At 45.2% G+C, this 22998-nt stretch overlaps 1 protein-coding gene across 1 annotated transcript in view; it reads right to left on the reverse strand.

The window, feature by feature from the left end:
* Window positions 1–22998, reverse strand: part of lgr6 (leucine-rich repeat containing G protein-coupled receptor 6) — a 63600-nt gene that overhangs the window by 13212 nt on the left and 27390 nt on the right. Inside the window, exons 3-8 of the mRNA XM_072696569.1 lie at window positions 13337–13408; window positions 10689–10760; window positions 7397–7612; window positions 5031–5102; window positions 2342–2410; window positions 563–634 (exon numbers count right to left, since the gene is read on the reverse strand). Of these exons, the coding sequence (XP_072552670.1) occupies window positions 563–634; window positions 2342–2410; window positions 5031–5102; window positions 7397–7612; window positions 10689–10760; window positions 13337–13408 (573 nt within the window). The remainder of the gene's footprint in view (window positions 1–562; window positions 635–2341; window positions 2411–5030; window positions 5103–7396; window positions 7613–10688; window positions 10761–13336; window positions 13409–22998) is intronic.

Genomic DNA, 22998 nt, shown 5'->3' on the forward strand with positions numbered 1-22998 from the left:
GGGGTAGGAGTTTGGTGGGCTAGGGAATGAAATCTTTCTTTTCTGTTGGTTAGTTATAATGATGATGATCGAGGCGTTACAGCATTTACAAAGTCTTAAACCAAAAGCTAAAAACAGGAGCAGCTTCCTAAAACTGAACCCTAATTTCATCCGGTTCCGGTTGCTCCAGCAGCTCCTTCTAAAGGACTGATGGAAACACAGAGCTGTTCTTCACCCTGTACTCACAGGTCTGGAGTTCGGAGGTCAGAGCAGAACTGTGCTGTGAGATAATGAAGTCTATCACTCTCTCGGGACAGATTTGGCCAACACGCAAACACATTCCAGCTACTCACACAGGATTAGCGAGTGTGTGTGTGTGTGAGTGTGTGTGTGTGAGTGTGTGTGTGAGTGAGTGTGTGTGTGTGTGTGAGTGTGTGTGTGAGTGTGTGTGTGAGTGTGTGTGTATGTGTGTGTGTATGTGTGTGTGTGTGTGTGTGTGTGTGTGTGTGTGTGTGTGTGAGTGTGTGTGTGTGTGTGTGTGTGTGAGTGTGTGTGTGTGTGTGTGTGTGTGTGAAATGCTCACATGGTCTGCAGCAGTGGGTTCCCCACGAACGCTCTCTCAGGAATGACTCTGATATTGTTGTTGTGGAAACCGCTGATAAAAATAACAGAAAACACACGTCAGACACAAACACACCGTACACCTGACATTACAGTGAGTGCTTTGGTCTGTGAGCTGTAATACACCTTCACAGTTTCAGGGAGAAATTTAGATCTGCAGTGATTAGCCAATAAAATCAGACATTCTGACAATGCTCTATAATGATCATATGATCCACACGCTCATTCTGACAGACTGTAATACACTACAGGAAGCGTAGGGGGCGCTCTATAATGCTCTATAATGATCATATGATCCACACGCTCATTCTGACAGACTGTAATACACTACAGGAAGCGTAGGGGGCGCTCTATAATGCTCTATAATGTTCATATGATCCACACACTCATTCTGACAGACTGTAATACACTACAGGAAGCGTAGGGGGCGCTCTATAATGCTCTATAATGATCATATGATCCACACGCTCATTCTGACAGACTGTAATAGACTACAGGAAGCGTAGGGGGCGCTCTATAATGCTCTATAATGATCATATGATCCACACGCTCATTCTGACAGACTGTAATACACTACAGGAAGCGTAGGGGGCGCTCTATAATGCTCTATAATGATCATATGATCCACACGCTCATTCTGACAGACTGTAATAGACTACAGGAAGCGTAGGGGGCGCTCTATAATGCTCTTTAATGATCATATGATCCACACGCTCATTCTGACAGACTGTAATACACTACAGGAAGTGTAGGGGGCGCTCTATAATGCTCTATAATGATCATATGATCCACACGCTCATTCTGACAGACTGTAATAGACTACAGGAAGCGTAGGGGGCGCTCTATAATGCTCTTTAATGATCATATGATCCACACGCTCATTCTGACAGACTGTAATACACTACAGGAAGCGTAGGGGGCGCTCTATAATGCTCTTTAATGATCATATGATCCACACACTCATTCTGACAGACTGTAATACACTACAGGAAGCGTAGGGGGCGCTCTATAATGCTCTTTAATGATCATATGATCCACACGCTCATTCTGACAGACTGTAATACACTACAGGAAGCGTAGGGGGCGCTCTATAATGCTCTTTAATGATCATATGATCCACACGCTCATTCTGACAGACTGTAATACACTACAGGAAGCGTAGGGGTGCGCTATAATGCTCTATAATGATCATATGATCCTCACGCTCATTCTGACAGACTGTAATACACTACAGGAAGCGTAGGGGGCGCTCTATAATACTCTATAATGATCATATGATCCACACACTCATTCTGACAGACTGATTAGACCTGATATTTCTCTTCTTCACTCTGTGGAACATCTGCAGATGAATTTCCACGCTAAACACACTTTTGCGTAACTGCAGTTGTTGTATCTGACCGAGCTGCTGGTTGTGTAACGCTTGGACCGTGCAGACCCAGAGCGAGGCTGGAGTAAACACGTGCTGTCCGTTTGTCCGGGGGAGCCGCTGATGTAAACACGCTTGGTATGGTATAGGAGCACCTGTTGGGGGCCGGAGCTCTGAGCCGAAATGCTTCAGGACACTTGAGACGGAAGGACTTACACTCCTCTCACTGAACATCTGCTGTGGCTGCCGGAGATATTATCTGACCGCTGCGTTTCTGAGCGAGGTTGCTGAGGGTTAACAGGCCGGATGGTGCTCATAGTGGGGACTCCTTGAACAGATGCATGCTGGGTAAGATTACTGAGGGTTACTCACAGCTCCTGGAGCTTGGCCAGCGTGCGGATCGCCACGGGAAACTCCTGCAGGGCGTTAAAGTTCAGCTCCCTGCAGAGAGAGAGAGAGAGGGAGAGAGATGAACAAGACAGCAGAGGAAGGATGGACCGTGCAGTTCCAGTGCTTGTTTAGTTCAAAAAAGGACAACAGCTCCAGTTGATTTTTAAGAACACTGTAGGTCCGGTGGTGCTTGGTTCCTAAAGAGCACTGCAGGTCCGGTGGTCGATGTACTCGGTTCCTGAAGGGCACTGTAGGTCCGGTGGTCGATGGACTGGGCTTTTAAAGGGCACTGTAGGTCCGGTGGTCGATGGACTGGGCTTTTAAAGGGCACTGTAGGTCCGGTGGTCGATGTACTCGGCTCCTGAAGGACACAGTTGGTCCGGTGGTTGATATACTCGGCTTCTGAAGGACACAGTTGGTCTGGTGGTCAGTGTACTCGGTTCCTGAAGGGCACTGTAGGTCCGGTGGTCGATGTACTGGTGTCGTCAGCCCAAATGACTGATTTGCTTTTTTTTGACATCCTCTTTTTCTCCGTCAGCAGCTCCACCATGTCTCAGTCATTAACTGTTCGTTAAAAAACATCAGTGCCTCGGTGACTCTGTGCCTCAAAGCCTCACTGCCTCAGTATCCACACCGTCCACGGCAATGTTTTGACACTCTAATCTGATCTTTCATACTCCGCGTCCGCGTCCGTAACATAAGCAAACAGCTGGAGAGCGGCGAGTGTGATCGGGCTGCGGAAAGCCTTCGGCGTGACCTTGCCGGCTCTACAGCGGGTTCTCCTGGGAGAGGGAGACAGCTGTTCTTAACTCCACATGACGTGACCGACCTCACTCGCGCGTTATTTTAGTTCTTTGCATTTCATTAGCCTTCTAGGAAAGCTCTGTCCAAAAAACGAGATGGAAGGAAAACAGGGCCGGTTGCTAAGAGTCGGTTCTGTAAAGTGCAGGTGCTGTCTCTCCTGCACTGTTTTAGTTGGACATGGAGGCGTCTTCCTCATCTCCGCTTCCAGCAGCAGGTCTTCAGTGAGCGATTACCAGGGAACTGCCGTAGCAGAACCCGGAGCCGGAGACGTTCTCCAGCCTGTTTTCAGATAGTCTGGTGTTTGCTGTTGTAAAGCTGTTTAGAGCGAGAGGAGGGTAAACAGAGCTTAGTCGTGAGGCCTGAAGCCTGCTGTAGCAGTCCTGAGCGCTGAGGTGCTGAAGGTGCTGTAATTACGCGGCTGATCTGCAGCGTTCAGCAGCTTTACTGCAGTTTAAACCTTTATGTTTTTACCTCTTCTTTAAGAGAAAAGACTGCTGGCAGCGCTCCAGGGGTTTGAAGTGATTTTGGAGAGCAGACTTGGCGAACGGCCACACAGAGAAAACACCCGCCGTGTGTGTGTGTGTGTGTGTGTGTGTGTATTTCTATACTTGTAAGCAAATCAAAGTAACCAAATTTATTACACTAAAATGTGTGAAAACGACTTGTGAGGTCTTTTCTGGTGGTCTGGTGGTGTGTGTGTGTGTGGTACGTTTGCTGTATGTCCAAATGTTTGTGGACACCCCTTCTAATGAATACATTCAGCTACTGTAAGCTGCACACATTGCTGACACAGATGTGCAAATGCACACACAGCTTGTCTAGTCCCTGTAGAGAAGAAGTACTGCCAATAGAATAGGACTCTCTGGAGCAGATCAACATCATGACCCTATTGGCTCCATGCTGCCTAATAATGCCAGGCGTGGGCTAGAGGGGTATAAAGCCCCCCAGCATTGAGGAGCTGTGGAGCAGTGGAGGAACTGTGTTCTCTGGAATGAGGGTGGAGGAGCTCCATCCAGTACTTTTGATTGGGATTGGGAGTTAAGGTGGTGGGATGAGGTGGGGTGTATAAACTTATATCAGATTTTCTGTCGTTACTTTAGAATTAACCATTCATTTAAAGTTAAAACCAATGTGTGACTAAATCTAAAAAGTTGTAGATTAAATCTGATATGTGGATTAAACCTCAGAGTGTCATTTTCCCGCCTTTTTTCGATGCTAAGCACTTCATGGACATGGCTTGTAACTCACTCAGTCATAGGGGGCGCTGTTAGTGTTTAAATAACTTCTGGTGCTTAGTATCAGTGACACTGTGCGTCCTCGTTTAAGCTAATGTAGAGTTTACAGGTCATATTTTTATCTTCTGTAAAACAAACGCCTGTAAAAATGATCTGATAAAAGATCGGTCTGATTGATCTGATCTGCGTTAGCTCAGCTTATTTTACCCTAAACTAGTGCCTGGTTCTGCTGCAGTCGTTTTCTGTGGTTCTCTTCTTCAGACCCTAAAAGATGAAAGTGTTTTACGGTGGGAACCTGACCGTAGTAGAGGTCACCCAGGGTCACTCTGACTGTTTACATTACAGAGACTGAGAGTGGCTCTTTGATTTAAGCTAGGCTAATGACAGGTGTGTGTGTGTTTACCGCTAAACCAGGACCGTCATTTACACTCATTCCTTCAGCAGGTAAATTATTACAGTATCAGATCCTCTGTTTACCCTCCACGCCCCCCCGTCAAGGCCGAGTCTCTATTGATTGATCATGGTTTTATTAGGGCGGTACGCAGCGCTGCGGTACAAAGATTACAGAGCAAAACGCAGACAGAGGAAACAGGAAGTGCTTTTATCTTATAATCATCAATCGGTACACTTACAGAGTCTCCAGACTGCGCAGCCCCTCAAAGCTGTTCTGCCCCAGAGTTTGGATTTGGTTATTATGAAGATGCCTGAACACAAAAACACTCATTTACAAACAAATAAATGATAGAACCTTACAGAACCCAGTTCCACCTGAAACAGAACAGCAGGTACACTCTCATCCCAGAGTTATAAGAAGAAGCCAGGTGTGTAAGAGCAGGTGTGTAAGAGCAGATGTGTACAGGCATGTGTGTAAGAGCTGGTGTTTAAAGGTAGGTGTGTAAGGGTGTGTGTGTAATGGCAGGTGTGTAAGAGCAGGTGTGTAAGTGCGAGCATGTAATCACAGGTGTGTTTTTACCAGTTTGTGAAGTCAGGTGTGTAAGATCAGTTGTGTAAAGGCAGGTGTGTTTTTACTGGTTTGTATGGTTAGGTGTGTATGGTCAGGTGTGTAAGGTCAGGTGTGTTTTTACTGGTGTGTATGGTTAGGTGTGTATGGTCAGGTGTGTATGGTCAGGTGTGTTTTTACTGGTGTGTATGGTTAGGTGTGTATGGTCAGGTGTGTTTTTACTGGTGTGTATGGTCAGGTGAGTATGGTCAGGTGAGTATGGTCAGGTGAGTATGGTCAGGTGTGTTTTTACTGGTGTGTATGGTCAAGTGTGTAAAGACAGGTGTGTTTTTACTGGTGTGTATGGTCAGGTGAGTATGGTCAGGTGTGTTTTTACTGGAGTGTATGGTCAGGTGTGTAAGGTCAGGTGTGTTTTTACTGGAGTGTATGGTCAGGTGAGTATGGTCAGGTGTGTTTTTACTGGAGTGTATGGTCAGGTGTGTAAGGTCAGGTGTGTTTTTACTGGAGTGTATGGTCAGGTGTGTAAGGTCAGGTGTGTTTTTACTGGTGTGTATGGTTAGGTGTGTATGGTCAGGTGAGTATGGTCAGGTGTGTTTTTACTGGTGTGTATGGTCAAGTGTGTAAAGACAGGTGTGTTTTTACTGGTGTGTATGGTCAGGTGAGTATGGTCAGGTGTGTTTTTACTGGAGTGTATGGTCAGGTGTGTTTTTACTGGTGTGTATGGTCAGGTGAGTATGGTCAGGTGTGTTTTTACTGGAGTGTATGGTCAGGTGTGTAAGGTCAGGTGTGTTTTTACTGGTGTATATGGTCAGGTGTGTAAAGGCAGGTGTGTTTTACTGGAGTGTATGGTCAGGTGTGTAAGGTCAGGTGTGTTTTTACTGGTGTGTATGGTTAGGTGTGTATGGTCAGGTGAGTATGGTCAGGTGTGTTTTTACTGGTGTGTATGGTCAAGTGTGTAAAGACAGGTGTGTTTTTACTGGTGTGTATGGTCAGGTGAGTATGGTCAGGTGTGTTTTTACTGGAGTGTATGGTCAGGTGTGTAAGGTCAGGTGTGTTTTTACTGGAGTGTATGGTCAGGTGTGTAAGGTCAGGTGTGTTTTTACTGGTGTGTATGGTTAGGTGTGTATGGTCAGGTGAGTATGGTCAGGTGTGTTTTTACTGGTGTGTATGGTCAAGTGTGTAAAGACAGGTGTGTTTTTACTGGTGTGTATGGTCAGGTGAGTATGGTCAGGTGTGTTTTTACTGGAGTGTATGGTCAGGTGTGTTTTTACTGGTGTGTATGGTCAGGTGAGTATGGTCAGGTGTGTTTTTACTGGAGTGTATGGTCAGGTGTGTAAGGTCAGGTGTGTTTTTACTGGTGTATATGGTCAGGTGTGTAAAGGCAGGTGTGTTTTACTGGAGTGTATGGTCAGGTGTGTAAGGTCAGGTGTGTTTTTACTGGTGTGTATGGTCAGGTGAGTATGGTCAGGTGTGTTTTTACTGGAGTGTATGGTCAGGTGTGTAAGGTCAGGTGTGTTTTTACTGGTGTATATGGTCAGGTGTGTAAAGGCAGGTGTGTTTTACTGGAGTGTATGGTCAGGTGTGTAAGGTCAGGTGTGTTTTTACTGGTGTGTATGGTCAGGTGTGTAAGGTCAGGTGTGTTTTTACTGGTGTGTATGGTCAGGTGTGTAAGGTCAGGTGTGTTTTTACTGGTGTGTATGGTCAGGTGTGTAAGGTCAGGTGTGTTTTTACTGGAGTGTATGGTCAGGTGTGTAAAGGTAGGTGTGTAAGGTCAGGTGTGTTTTTACTGGTGTGTATGGTCAGGTGTGTAAAGGTAGGTGTGTTTTACTGGAGTGTATGGTCAGGTGTGTAAGGTCAGGTGTGTTTTTACTGGTGTGTATGGTCAGGTGTGTAAGGTCTGGTGTGTATGGTCAGGTGTGTAAGGTCAGGTGTGTTTTTACTGGTGTGTAAAGGTAGGTGTGTAAGGTCAGGTGTGTTTTTACTGGTGTGTATGGTCAGGTATGTAAAAGTTGGGTGTGTAAGGTCAGGTGTACGTACAGGACGACGAGGTTGGTGAGGTTCCTGAAGGCATGGTCAGGGATGTGTGTGATGCGGTTGAGGGCAAGGGTCATGGCCTGCAGGGCCGAGAGCTCGCTGAGCGCGCTGACCGGGACCTCCGTCAGCGCATTATCATCCAGCCACAGGTGTCGCAGTGACCGCATCCTGGAAAACGTCTGGGCAGGAACCTCAACTATCAGGTTAGCGTCCAGCCGGCTGAACACAAAGCAACAAAACACACACACACACACACAACGTTTAGCACAGTAGTGAGCGACTGTACGACTGTATAGCTGTGTGTGTAACTGTGTGTATAGCTCCTCTCCCTCACTGGAGTGAGCGTTTGCGGGTGCAGAGCTACAGTAATACTGTGAGGGAGTGATTTACACACTACACCCCCACCTCACACCCAGACCTTCACTCACATTCACTCCCCAGCTTTCTCTCACCCCCTCTCACCTACTCTCACTCACTTCCTCACTCACACTCACTCTCCGACTCATACACTCCTTCATTCATACCCACCACACCAACCGCCCAGCCTCCGCCCACCAGCCTTCAGCCCGAACTACATGTTTGCAGACTATCAGCTGCCTTCCACCTTCTTCTGTGTGTGTGTGTGTGTGTGTGTGTGTGTGTGTGAGAGAGAGAGAGAGTTGGCTGTGTGCCAGTGCTGCTCTGCTGCAGGTCTGGAAGCTCCTCTGGACGGCAGGCATGTCGTCCATACGGAAAAATCACTGTTGGTGGTAAAGGAATTAAAAGTCTACGCCATGACTGTAATGAAAACATCCTCAGAAAGGTGGAAGGAAATGAGCGATCGGATATTTACATGGACGAATTCAAGGTGGGCTCTGGAGGTTTGGACTGTTTTACTGAGCAGGAGGAACTAAAGCCTGCCTTCACCACTGTTACACATCAGAGTTTACTATTAGATAAAACAGATTCGCTGCAGATACACTTATGAAATCATTCCCAATGCTCTGCTGGAGGAAAGCCAGGGTTCCCAGTTCCCCTCCAACACCTGAACCAATCCATACAGTGTCTGGAGACAACAGAAAGGGTCAGCACCTGAACCTGAGCTCCTCTGAGTTCTTCTAACCTACCAATCGACCGACAGCACGTTTAGACCACTGACTGTTTATTTGGGTTTATTCTAATGTTATATAGAGTTAATTACAGGTAGACACTCTCGCTGACCACTGACTTTATGTTTATTAGGGTTTATTCTAATGTTATATAGAGTTAATTACAGGGAGACACTCTCACTGATCACTGACTTTATGTTTATTTGGGTTTATTCTAATGTTATATAGAGTTAATTACAGGTAGACACTCTCACTGACCACTTTATGTTTATTTGGGTTTATTCGATTGTTATATAGAGTTAATTACAGGTAGACACTCTCACTGACCACTGACTTTGTTTATTTGGGTTTATTCTAATGTTATATAGAGTTAATTACAGGTAGACACATTCACTGACCACTGACTTTATGTTTATTTGGGTTTATTCGATTGTTATATAGAGTTAATTACAGGTAGACACTCTCACTGACCACTGACTTTATGTTTATTTGGGTTTATTCTAATGTTATATTGAGTTAATTACAGGTAGACACTCTCACTGACCACTGACTTTGTTTATTTGGGTTTATTCTAATGTTATATAGAGTTAATTACAGGTAGACACTCTCACTGACCACTGACTTTATGTTTATGTGGGTTTATTCTAATGTTATATAGAGTTAATTACAGGTAGACATTCTCACTGACCACTGACTTTCTGTTTATTTGGGTTTATTCTAATGTTATATAGAGTTAATTACAGGTAGACACATTAACTGACCACTGACTTTATGTTTATTTGGGTTTATTCTAATGTTATATAGAGTTAATTACAGGTAGACACATTAACTGACCACTGACTTTATGTTTATTTGGGTTTATTCTAATGTTATATAGAGTTAATTACAGGTAGACACATTAACTGACCACTGACTTTATGTTTATGTGGGTTTATTCTAATGTTATATAGAGTTAATTACAGGTAGACACTCTCACTGACCGCTCTGAGGCTGGAGGATTGGTGTTGTGAAGGCTGAGTCAGTTAGGAAAGGAATGATTCCCAGAACAATGAAAAGGGGGAGTGGAAGGGAAGGGAAATTGACCTCCTTCACACATCATTGAGTGTGGCAGTGCTGGTTGCACTTTGGTTACCTTCGGCCTGGTCAGCAGACTCATGGCTTCCAGATGGGTCTCAGTGATGTTTCTGCTTTGGCCCGTCTGACTTCACCATATTGTCACTCTGTTAGAATGACAGCCCATCACCTACAGGACTGAGCTGCTGTACATCTCTGGAATTACAGATCCTCACCATGATCCTCACAAAGCTTCGGTGTGCTCGTGGATGACCAGTTCTCATTGTCCACTCTGTTGCAAACCTGACTTGGTCATGCAGATTTCTTCTCTACGACATCTGGAGAATTTGACCCTTGCTCTCTAAAGAGGCTCCAGGCTGGTCTTCCTATTGCATTCTCTTCACTGGCTTCCTGTAGTTGCCCATCAGATTTAAACCCCTGCCTCTGACCACAAAGCCCAAACTGGACCAGCCCCTCCTTACAAGAGCCCGTCCAGCTGATTTCCACCCACAGTGCTTCACGACACACACATTGAGTCGCTGGCTCATCTCTTAATACAGCTAATAAATCCACCCTGCACTTCCTGCACGTTATACAGGGGAAAGGCATGGTGTAATAGTCAAAGAAAAGAAGACCTGGGACTGCAAGGTCACTGATTTAATTTCCTAGATGGGCAGGAAGTACGGTGGAGGTGGGGGGGGGGCATCCCGTCCCAACTGCTCCCGAGGCACTCAGGTGTTCTCACAGCCCTAATCACTAGTGTGTGTGTGTGTGTGTGTGTGTGTGTGTGTGTGTGTGTGCACAAAGATGGGTTTTTACTATCTGGTGTTGATCAGAGGAGGATGGGTTCTCAAGGTTTCTTCCTCTTGATCTGAGGGCGTATTTTCTTGCTACTGTCACCCTCGAGCTCTCCTGGGGCTCAGTATAATAATATAATGCTGTATAATATACAGTGTGATGACCGCAGTGTTCTGCAGTGTGTAATCTCTGTAGTGAGTGTGCTTCATATCTGAGGATCTAGTGTTTGTGAAAGCACAGAAACTCTCTTTGCTGTGATGTTGGAGGAATCTGAGAGCGTTATCAAGTTCCCATTTGTATATTTAGATCCTGCTACATTATGATGACTGGAGTTTGAGGGAAGTTCTGGTACTTACAGGGACAGCAGGTTGGGAAGGTCCCACACATCAGCACTGTCCAGCTTCTCCAACTGGTTATTCTGCAGCATTCTGAAAGGAAAGGAACAGCTGTGAACTTAACAGAAATGGAAACGTCATCCTGTGAACCCTTACATTTCAGGGGGAACCGGCCCCAATACAATCCCCCTGAATTCCTACTGAGTGGAGCTGGTGTTGAACATCTTGAAGCCTGAATTTTGTTTATACGTTTGTTCCTTTTTTCCAAGAAGCAAATTCTGGACATACGGCATCCTGAGACTTTTTTGCATAATTATCACTTTAACCTAATACCTAAAAAAAGCATGCCCCCATTAGCACTGATGTGCTGTAGGAGACCCTTGACTGCAGATTGCAGATTCTGTGCTTCTGAAATCAGTGTTGAATAGGGATAATTTGAGGAAACTGGACCGTCCGGTGGGGGAGACCAGAACAAGAGAGGAGCGCAAAGAAAGAGAAGGAGAGAACTCCTGAAGAATAAAGAAAACGACGGCGGAGCTCCTTGGGTGGGCCGCTGATGTCATGCTTGTAGAACTTGCGGAATAAAAGAGGGAAAGTGCGGGAGGAACCAGGAGAACAATGGAGCTCAAAGCAAATGATTCCAATGTGAGAGAGCAGCTTTAATTCAGCAGCAGACAGCTTTATCACAGCCAATCGACTGAAACCCCTGACATTTGAGCACACAGCAGAGAGTGGCCTGTGTTCAGGGGAATAAATGAGCCTTTGTGGCTGAGACGTCTTTATCGAGCAGATCATGGTGCCACAACAGGCATTGTGAAGCCAGACTTCAAACGGTCGCCTCTGACATGAAGAACAGGCCTGTGTTCTCCAGGACTCATTAGAATATAACAAGGTTTTTATTCTTCTCCTTTCCTTCCACTCCTCCCCCTCCTCCTTTTCTCCTCTCGTACTTGTGGCTAGAAGCTTCTTTCCATGAGATGTTCATCAGCATGGTCTGTTTGTGGTTGTGTTAGAACAGGGTTTGAATGTGTCAATGTTCAGATCACGCTTCCTCCTGAAATAATGATTTAAGCCCACTCCCACGTTCAGACCAGTGTTCAAGTGACGGCACGCTACAGTGAGGCCAGTGCTGAGAGAAAGAGCACTGCTGTATTATTACTGCAGTATGAGTTAGGGCTGTGAGAGAGTCTCTGTAGGACCTAAGGGCTGTGTGAGAGCATCTGTAGGACCTAAGGGCTGTGAGAGTATCTGTAGGACCTTAGGGCTGTGAGAGAGTCTCTGTAGGACCTTAGGGCTGTGAGAGAGTCTCTGTAGGACCTAAGGGCTGTGTGAGAGTATCTGTAGGACCTAAGGGCTGTGTGAGAGTATCTGTAGGACCTAAGGGCTGTGTGAGAGCATCTGTAGGACCTAAGGGCTGTGTGAGAGCATCTGTAGGACCTAAGGGCTGTGAGAGTATCTGTAGGACCTTAGGGCTGTGAGAGAGTCTCTGTAGGACCTTAGGGCTGTGAGAGAGTCTCTGTAGGACCTAAGGGCTGTGTGAGAGTATCTGTAGGACCTAAGGGCTGTGTGAGAGTATCTGTAGGACCTAAGGGCTGTGTGAGAGTCTCTGTAGGACCTAAGGGCTGTGTGAGAGTATCTGTAGGACCTTAGGGCTGTGAGAGAGTCTCTGTAGGACCTAAAGGCTGTGTGAGAGTATCTGTAGGACCTAAGGGCTGTGTGAGAGTATCTGTAGGACCTAAGGGCTGTGTGAGAGTATCTGTAGGACCTTAGGGCTGTGAGAGAGTCTCTGTAGGACCTAAAGGCTGTGTGAGAGTATCTGTAGGACCTAAGGGCTGTGTGAGAGCATCTGTAGGACCTAAGGGTTGTGTGAGAGTATCTGTAGGACCTTAGGGCTGTGAGAGAGTCTCTGTAGGACCTAAAGGCTGTGTGAGAGTATCTGTAGGACCTAAGGGCTGTGTGAGAGTATCTGTAGGACCTAAGGGCTGTGTGAGAGTATCTGTAGGACCTAAGGGCTGTGTGAGAGTATCTGTAGGACCTAAGGGCTGTGTGAGAGTCTCTGTAGGACCTAAGGGCTGTGAGAGTCTCTGTAGGACCTAAGGGCTGTGTGAGAGTCTCTGTAGGACCTAAGGGCTGTGAGAGTCTCTGTAGGACCTAAGGGCTGTGAGAGTCTCTGTAGGACCTAAGGGCTGTGTGAGAGTCTCTGTAGGACCTAAGGGCTGTGAGAGTCTCTGTAGGACCTAAGGGCTGTGTGAGAGTCTCTGTAGGACCTAAGGGCTGTGTGAGAGTCTCTGTAGGACCTAAGGGCTGTTTGAGAGTATCTGTAGGACCTAAGGGCTGTGAGAGTATATGCAGGACCTAAGGGCTGTGAGAGTATATACAGGACCTAAGGGCTGCGTGAGAGTATATGCAGGACCTAAGGGCTGTGAGAGTATATGCAGGACCTAAGGGCTGTGAGAGTATATGCAGGACCTAAGGGCTGCGTGAGAGTATATGCAGGACCTAAGGGATGTGAGAGTATATGCAGGACCTAAGGGCTGTGAGAGTATATGCAGGACCTAAGGGCTGCGTGAGAGTACCTGCAGTCTGTGAGTGGTGAGCGTTCATTTAAGACTGTGAGGCTGTATAAGAGTATTTACAGGACTTTGGGTTGTGTTTGTGTGTTTACTTACAGGACTTTGAGGTTTTTCAGGCCATGGAGGGCAGCGCCACTGATGGTCTTTAGCTGGTTTCCAGAAAGCCTCCTGCACAAGAATAACTTTGGGTCATTTACATACTTTTATACCCACACACTGTGATGATGTTTTGCAGAACAATCAGGATCTCTCCCAGTACACCGAGATATCTCAGGTCTGCTTCAGCTCTGTGTGTCTCTGCATTCTCTAAAAGCAGAGCCAAACACCCTCCCCCTCCCCTACCCCTACCCCCATCCACCCCCACCCCGCCACACAAACACACACACAGACATAGCTCATGGCAGAACACACACTGTGTGATGAATGCAGTGTTAGTCCTTGGCCTGCTTTCACTCTACCCTGGGTGTGTGTACAGTGTGCTGAAGTGTTTCTGCAGTGTTTGGAGTGTAAATATTAATCACTGTCAATCAATCAATCAGTTTAACAAACAAACAAATCGGCTGATGGAGGATTGGAGGGTGTCTCATGACACACTGCCCTGCAGTATCAGTCCATCACACAGGTCATTTGAGTGTTAGATAAGAAATATGTCTAAACTCCGAGCTTCCATTACCCCAAACTCAGTGGACCAATCAGGATGTTTGCTGGCTGAAGAATGCTTATTACTGGAGCTAACAAGCAATGTGACTGTATAGCTTATTTGTACTGTGTCACACTCACAGACCCAAAGTCCTGATGGTACTCTCATACAGACCCAAAGTCCTGATGGTACTCTCATACAGACCCAAAGTCCTGATGGTACACTGTCACACAGCCCCAAAGTCCTGATGGTACTCTAATACAGACCCAAAGTCCTCATGGTACTCTCACACAGCCCCAAAGTCCTGATGGTACTCTAATACAGACCCAAAGTCCTGATGGTACTCTCACACAGCCCCAAAGTCCTGATGGTACTCTCACACAGCCCCAAAGTCCTGATGGTACTCTAATACAGACCCAAAGTCCTGATGGTACTCTCATACAGACCCAAAGTCCTGATGGTACTCTCACACAGCCCCAAAGTCCTCATGGTACTCTCACACAGCCCCAAAGTCCTCATGGTACTCTCACACAGCCCCAAAGTCCTCATGGTACTCTTACACAGCCCCAAAGTCCTGATGGTACTCTCACACAGCCCCAAAGTCCTCATGGTACTCTAATACAGCCCCAAAGTCCTCATGGTACTCTAATACAGCCCCAAAGTCCTCATGGTACTCTAATACAGCCCCAAAGTCCTCATGGTACTCTAATACAGCCCCAAAGTCCTCATGGTACTCTAATACAGCCCCAAAGTCCTCATGGTACTCTAATACAACCCCAAAGTCCTGCTGCTACACTAAGGTAGCCCAATAGTCCTGCACATAGATGAACACAGTCCTAAATGTCTCAAGTAGATTTGATTATGTGGTTTCTGACACTCTATTACTCTAGACTGTTATCTAGAACACAGCACAGTTCAGGTTTCAGGGTGGCTGCTACCCCCCCCCCCCCTTCCCCCACACATCTCCCTGTCTGGTGTTTAGTGTGTGTAACACTTTTTGTGCCAGACCGCACTCTGCAGCTGAGGGTTTATAGCTCAGCGAAAACACAAACACACACACACACACACAGAGAGAGAGAGAGAGAGAGAGACAGAGATTTAACAGCCAGGTGCTGTCCCCCAGAGACAGATCCTCAGATTCAGAGAGTAAAATTCTGAACTACTGAAATACCCAGACAGCCCAAACTCACAGTACCAGTCAACAGGTCAGACCCACCTGGACCGAGCTGAACTGTAAAGTCAAGCATAAACACTGACAGGTCATCATAATCAATAAATAATAAATTAAACCATTAATATGCTCTTATATAGGTCTGAAACATATTCATCTGTTTTAATTAATGTAATTAATCCGATTCAGAGTTCCTTCTTTAATGGTCACGTTAGAATCTCCCCTCAGACTGACCCATCTAGATTTCATTCACTGTTCTGGAGTAAAGAAGTGTGAGAACCCCAGTGCAGGTAAACCCACCATCATAACACCTGGGGAGTGTGAACCTCACACATACAGTACCTATTTAATATCTGGAACTTAAGAGACTGTAAAAGAGTGTGTTCTGCCGTACTGTAGCAGAAACGGACAATAAGTAAACAGTAAAGCAGTAAAACCAGTAACCAGCTGTGTGTGTGTGTGTGTGTGTTCACTCTGCTAGTGTAGGAGTGCTTTCCGCTGAAGTGCGAGAAAAGTCCAGAGCATAGGGTGAACACAGCACACTCAAAGGTGAAAGTGTGTGTGATTGAAGACACAGTGGGGTCGTGACCTCAGTAAATTAATGTGCCAGAGCTGTGTGTGTGTGTGTGTGTGTGTGTGTGTGTGTGTGTGTGTGTGTGTTTTGCTGAACATCAGCACCTTCACCACACACACACACTCACGTGTGACACCATCAATCTGGTGCGCAAATAAAAAACAGCTGGTATACACACGTATGCATACACACACACACACACAGCCGTCTGTTTTACTACACTTTAGTTTCAGAGGTTTTAGAAACAGCAGCAGCTCCTGTCTGAGACTCAGCCATGAAACTGACCAATCAGAGGCCTTCCTCACCTCACCCACAAACTCTGGGTGAAAAATGCAATGATATTTAGTTTAAAATTAAATTTTCATTTAGAATAAAGTTTAAAAACACTTCCTGCAGCCTACAGCAGTTTAGCCCCACCCATTCAGCCTACTGCAGTTTAGCCCCACCCATTCAGGCTACAGCAGTTTAGCCCCACCCATTCAGCCTACAGCAGTTTAGCCCCACCCATTCAGCCTACTGCAGTTTAGCCCCACCCATTCAGCCTACAGCAGTTTAGCCCCACCCATTCAGTCTACAGCAGTTTAGCCCCACCCATTCAGCCTACTGCAGTTTAGCCCCACCCATTCAGGCTACAGCAGTTTAGCCCCACCCATTCAGCCTACAGCAGTTTAGCCCCACCCATTCAGCCTACAGCAGTTTAGCCCCACCCATTCAGCCAACAGCAGTTTAGCAGAAGCCTACATGGTGTTGGGATGGACGAGTGGGATCAGACAGCAGTGTCCTCACTTCTCCCCCGGTATGGGTGATTGTTAGCTGTCCTAAAAGAATTAGCAGTTAGCATTCTCCTTTAAGTGTGTTGATCCCCAGCAGCACTGTGTTTGCAGCAGTTTGAGATGGTGGAGCTTCATGTGTTTTAGAGGAAGACCTAGCTTTAACAGAACTGGCAGCATCATTTGAGTGGGAGTTCTAGATAGTGGTGGAACTGGGAAGAAAATAGGGGGAAAAAAACAAAACAAAGAAAGTATCTGAATGTTCCACCAGTCGGGTTTTGCAGAAGAGCTCAGAGAGAGTGTGCAGACCTCCAGCGCAGAGTTTCACTGGGTGGACTCTGTATACGGCCGCTGCAGTGGGCATTCGGCTCCTCTCAGCGAGGGTCCGGTCGGAGGCCAGAGGTTTTGCTGACTTTAGGGAGCAGAAGCCAGCACCTGCGGGAGGGCTGGTTAGCATTAGCCCCCCACGCTACGCATCTGTCTTCTCTTAGACGCCTCATTGGAGACCAAAATACCGTAAAACTTTAATCATGCTCCTCTTTTTTGGTTTTAATTTGGGTTTGTTTGCGGAGAGATAATTGCAGTGGTAACCGAGGAGAATATTGTGAGCAGAGAGAAAGAATAATAGAACCCGATAGGCGTTCCGCTCGTGGCAGTGCACTGCTATATCCTCAGTTTCCCCCGACGCTTGGCTGCAGCACAGCAGGGTCTGATTTTTCCACACAGGCCCAAATCCATGTGTATGGCACTTGACATCTGATCATAACACTGATCTGTATTTATGTACCTTCTTGGACGCTGTTTGTTGACTAATTCTCCGTTCCAGCTGTGAAGACATTTGTTTTGCATGGTACTCGTTCCCCTCCTGTCAGAACCGACATGACAGCCCCCGCGGGGGAAAGGCAAACGGACTCAACCTTGACTTGTCTTTTGTGTTTTTATTTTCAGAACAGCCCCCCATCCCACCCCCCAACATGCTGCTGGAGACAGCAAATTGCATCGTAGCTACCCAGTGTTTCTACAGACCACAGAGACTCAGTCCATCTCCTGCTGAACCTAAACTGCATTGTCTACCTGTAATTAACTCTATATAACATTAGAATAAACCCACATAAACATATAGTCAGTGGTCAGTGAGAGTGTCTACCTGTAATTAACTCTATATAACATTAGAATAAACCCAAATAAACATAAAGTCAGTGGTCAGTGAGAGTGTCTACCTGTAATTAACTCTATATAACATTAGAATAAACCCTAATAAACATAAAGTCAGTGGTCAGTGAGAGTGTCTACCTGTAATTAACTCTATATAACATTAGAATAAACCCAAATACACATAAAGACAGTGGTCAGTGAGAGTGTCTACCTGTAATTAACTCTATATAACATTAGAATAAACCCTAATAAACATAAAGTCAGTGGTCAGTGAGAGTGTCTACCTGTAATTAACTCTATATAACATTAGAATAAACCCTAATAAACATAAAGTCAGTGGTCAGTGAGAGTGTCTACCTGTAATTAACTCTATATAACATTAGAATAAACCCAAATAAACATAGTCAGTGGTCAGTGAGAGTGTCTACCTGTAATTAACTCTATATAACATTAGAATAAACCCACATAAACATATAGTCAGCGGTCAGCCAGAGTGTCTACCTGTAATTAACTCTATATAACATTAGAATAAACCCAAATAAACATAAAGTCAGTGGTCAGTGAGAGTGTCTACCTGTAATTAACTCTATATAACATTAGAATAAACCCAAATACACATAAAGTCAGTGGTCAATGAGAGCGTCTACCTGTAATTAACTCTATATAACATTAGAATAAACCCAAATAAACATAAAGTCAGTGGTCAGTGAGAGTGTCTACCTGTAATTAACTCTATATAACATTAGAATAAACCCAAATACACATAAAGTCAGTGGTCAATGAGAGCGTCTACCTGTAATTAACTCTATATAACATTAGAATAAACCCAAATAAACATAAAGTCAGTGGTCAGTGAGAGTGTCTACCTGTAATTAACTCTATATAACAATCGAATAAACCCAAATAAACATAAAGTGGTCAGTGAGAGTGTCTACCTGTTATTAACTCTATATAACATTAGAATTAACCCAAATAAACATGAAGTGGTCAGTGAGAGTGTCTACCTGTAATTAACTCTATATAACATTAGAATAAACGCAAATAAACATAAAGTCAGTGGTCAGTGAGTGTGTCTACCTGTAATTATCTCTATATAACATTAGAATAAACCCAAATAAACATAAAGTCAGTGGTCAGTGAGAGTGTCTACCTGTAATTAACTCTATATAACAATCGAATAAACCCAAATAAACATAAAGTCAGTGGTCAGTGAGAGTGTCTACCTGTAATTAACTCTATATAACAATTGAATAAACCCAAATAAACATCAGTGGTCCGTGAGAGTGCCTCTATACCAAACTCTCATTCAAACCGTTGGCTCTTCATGTGTATTGTGGTCAGAGATGAACGTTCTGTCGGGTAAAGACTGTAGTTCAGATTTATTGTAGGGTGCTGAAGGTCAGCAGACAGTTGTTACTGGTCAGGGATCAGAGGGTGTTACGCTGTCTCAGATCGGGTTGCTAAGCTGGCCTGGTCAGAGTGACTCCTGCTGTGAGGTGCTCTGTCCCAGTCACGTAGAGGAAGGACCGTTGTTTTACTACATTTCCGCCAGACCACCACGTCCAAACTCCCTGGACGAAGCTTCAGCTTGTTTACTGCCCGGCGCTGAGTGTAAAAGCCATTAGGCCAGAACTGATAAATGTCTGCAGCGCTGGATTCTGGGCTTTATTTACAAACATGCAATGCATCCATCAAACGCTCCTGACTGTCTGATGAGGTCATGGCTTTGTGAGTTTGATGGATTTCAGCATGGATTTCAGAGGGAACCGAGAAACGCTACTTAGCCCAAATTATCCAGAACAGTCTCCAACCCTCCACCTAGAGATACACCATCCTGCAGACTTCTGAGACTAAGCTGCCCACCTGGGCATCTGCTTTCAGAAGAGCTGATTAGCTGGGTGATGGATCTGGGTTGTAGGTGAAACCTGCAGAAAGCTTGATCTAAAGGTGGAGGGTTGGTGAAGGAGGGGGGTTGCCTTTCAGAGTGAAACTGACCTGCTGACCGAAGCAGTCTCTCTTCTACAGGATGTATTTATCATCGGTGTGACCTCCGGCCTGAGCCACATATGGTTCCTCTGGGTTCTCCTGTAAGGCTCTGGACTAATTTCACTGTTTCTACACTGACCTCTGACACAGAACTCTGATCTCGCTCCTGAGGACACATCACCACCACTTTACACTGGAAGGCCGAGCTGGTTCTGCTGATCCATCACCTTGCAGAACTTAGCTCCATCCTTAATCCAGATGACAAAGTGCGTTAAGGATTGTTTTGAGAATGATGATGTAATTATGGTTATGAAAATAAGAGCTATCATTATTGCATCACCTTCATCCTCATCACTGTCATAATCACAGTCATCAGCATCATTATTGTCATAAACATGATCATCACCATCATCGCTACAACATTCACCATCATCACCTTTATAATAATAACAGTCAATAACATCACCATCAATATCATTGTCATTGCTCTCATAATTACCAATATAATCATCACAGTCCCCACTGTCATCATCATTACCATTATAATCATCAGTCCCCACTATCATCATCATCACAATCATATTCAACACTCTCCCCACTGTTGTCATCTTTACCATCATAATCATCACTGTCATAATCATCACAGTCCCCACTATCATCATCATCACAATCATATTCAACACTCTCCCCACTGTTGTCATCTTTACCATCATAATCATCACTGTCATAATCATCACAGTCCCCACTATCATCATCATCACAATCATATTCAACACTCTCCCCACTGTTGTCATCTTCACCATCATAATCATCACTCTCCCCACTGTCATCATCATCAGTATCATAATCATCACAGTCCCCACTATCATCATCATCACCATCATAATCACTCTCCCCACTGTTGTCATCTTCACCATCATAATCATCACTCTCCCCACTGTCATCATCATCAATATCATCACAGCCCCCACTGTCATCATATCACCATCACAATCATCACAGTCCCCACTGTCATCATCATCAATATCATAATCATCACAGTCCCCACTGTCATCATCACCATCATAATCATTACAGTCCCCACTGTCATCATCATCACCATCATAATCATTACAGTCCCCACTGTCATCATCACCATCATAATCATCACTCTCCCCACTGTCATCATCATCCATCATAATCATCACAGTCCCCACTGTCTTCATCACCATCATAATCATCACTGTCATAATCATCACAGTCCCCACTGTCATCATCATCACCATCATAATCATCACTGTCATAATCATCACAGTCCCCACTGTCATCATCATCACCATCATAATCATCACTCTCCCCACTGTCATCATCACCATCATAATCATCACAGTCCCCATTGTCATCATCACCACCATCATAATCATCACCATCATAATCATCACAGTCCCCACTGTCATCATCATCACCATCATAATCATCACAGTCCCCACTGTCATCATCATCACCATCATAATCATTACAGTCCCCACTGCCATCATCATCACCATCATAATCATTACAGTCCCCACTGTCATCATCATCACCATCATAATCATCACAGTCCCCACTGTCATCATCATCACCATCATAATCATTACAGTCCCCACTGTCATCATCATCACCATCATAATCATCACAGTCCCCATTGTCATCATCACCACCATCATAATCATCACTGTCATAATCATCACAGTCCCCACTGTCATCATCATCACCATCATAATCATCACAGTCCCCACTGTCATCATCATCACCATCATAATCATTACAGTCCCCACTGCCATCATCATCACCATCATAATCATCACAGTCCCCACTGTCATCATCATCACCATCATAATCATCACAGTCCCCACTGTCATCATCATCAATATCATAATCATCACAGTCCCCACTGTCATCATCATCACCATCATAATCATTACATTCCCCACTGTCATCATCACCATCATAATCATCACTCTCCCTACTGTCATCATCATCATCCATCATAATCATCAGTCCCCACTGTCATCATCATCACTGTCATAATCATCACTGTCATAATCATCAATATCATAATCATCACTGTTCACACTGTCATCATCATCACCATCAGGGGCGGCAGAGCTGTGAGGGTTAACTGCTTCAGGTTCTTCAGGAGTGAAGCTGCAGAACTGTTTCATCACTGTGAGAATTTTATCTCCATTTCTGCCTCTTTGATCTTCTGTTTCTGCAGTGATACACAGATCAGATCAGCTGTGTGTGTGTGTTTGATGTGTGTGAGAGTGTGTGAGAACACACTCTGGTTTCTGAGGAGAACTGGAATCAGGCTTTTGGATAAAATCAGGTTTTAGTGGAAAATCGATGGGCTGAGTTTCACCTTATCTACAGAGAGATACAGCAGCCTGTGGGCCTTACGTAGGCAGGTGTGTGTGTGTGTGTGTGTGTGAGAGAGAGAGAGAGACAGAGAGAGAGAGAAAAGTGGAGCAGCAGTTTCTGTTGTTATGTTCTAAAGATCAGCAGTGTTTTACCTGCTCAGGTTCATCAGCCTCCTCATTAAACACTTCAGTTTCTCTTTTCTCACAAATTAAAACTAGACTGAAACAAAAGTATTGGGACACCTCCTCTTTCACTGTTTCTTCTGAAATCAATGGTTGGAGTAACTGTCTCTACTGTCCAGAGAAGAAGACTTTCTACTAGATTTTGGAGGAGGAACATTGCTGTGAGGATTTGATTGCATTCATCGACAGGAGCATTCATTAGCCCCACCTCATCCCATCCAAAAGTACTGGATGGAGCTCCTCCACCATCACTCCAGAGAACACAGCTCCTCCACTGCTCCACAGCTCCTCAATGCTGGGGGGCTTTATACCCCTCTAGTCCACGCCTGGCATTATTAGGCAGCATGGAGCCAATAGGGTCATGATGATGATCTGCTGCAGAGAGTCCTATTCTATTGGCAGTACGTCTTCTCTACAGGGACTAGACAAGCTGTCAGCAATGGTGTAATAGTGTAATATTTTAAAAATGTATTCAATTCAAAACGCTTTGCCTTTAACCAGAACTGCATTGCCCATAATTCCCTCCAGCCCACCTGCTCATTAACCTGAACAGTGAAAGGAAAGTTCAGCTGAGAGTAAAGACTGTTTACTGTGTTAGCGCCTAGCGTGTAGCATTTAACGCTAATCATAACCTTCTGCAGTAAACAGTCTTTACTCTCAGCAGTGATAACGGCTTTAATGACCAGGTATAATCCACCTGCAGGACTGACTCACACACACACACACACACACACTCACACACACAGTAATTACAGGCCATAAACCAGAGGATATGAGCTGAACTGGGTGAATGAAGCGCTGAGGTCATTAATGACAGGGAGAGAGAAATGCTGAGGGTGAAAAACAGCAGTCTGTAATCTGCACTCCACAGGGTGATACACCTCACTCTTCACCCCTGAGC

Source organism: Salminus brasiliensis, chromosome 14, assembly GCF_030463535.1.
Source record: "Salminus brasiliensis chromosome 14, fSalBra1.hap2, whole genome shotgun sequence".
In the NCBI taxonomy this organism is placed as follows: Eukaryota; Metazoa; Chordata; class Actinopteri; order Characiformes; family Bryconidae; genus Salminus; species Salminus brasiliensis.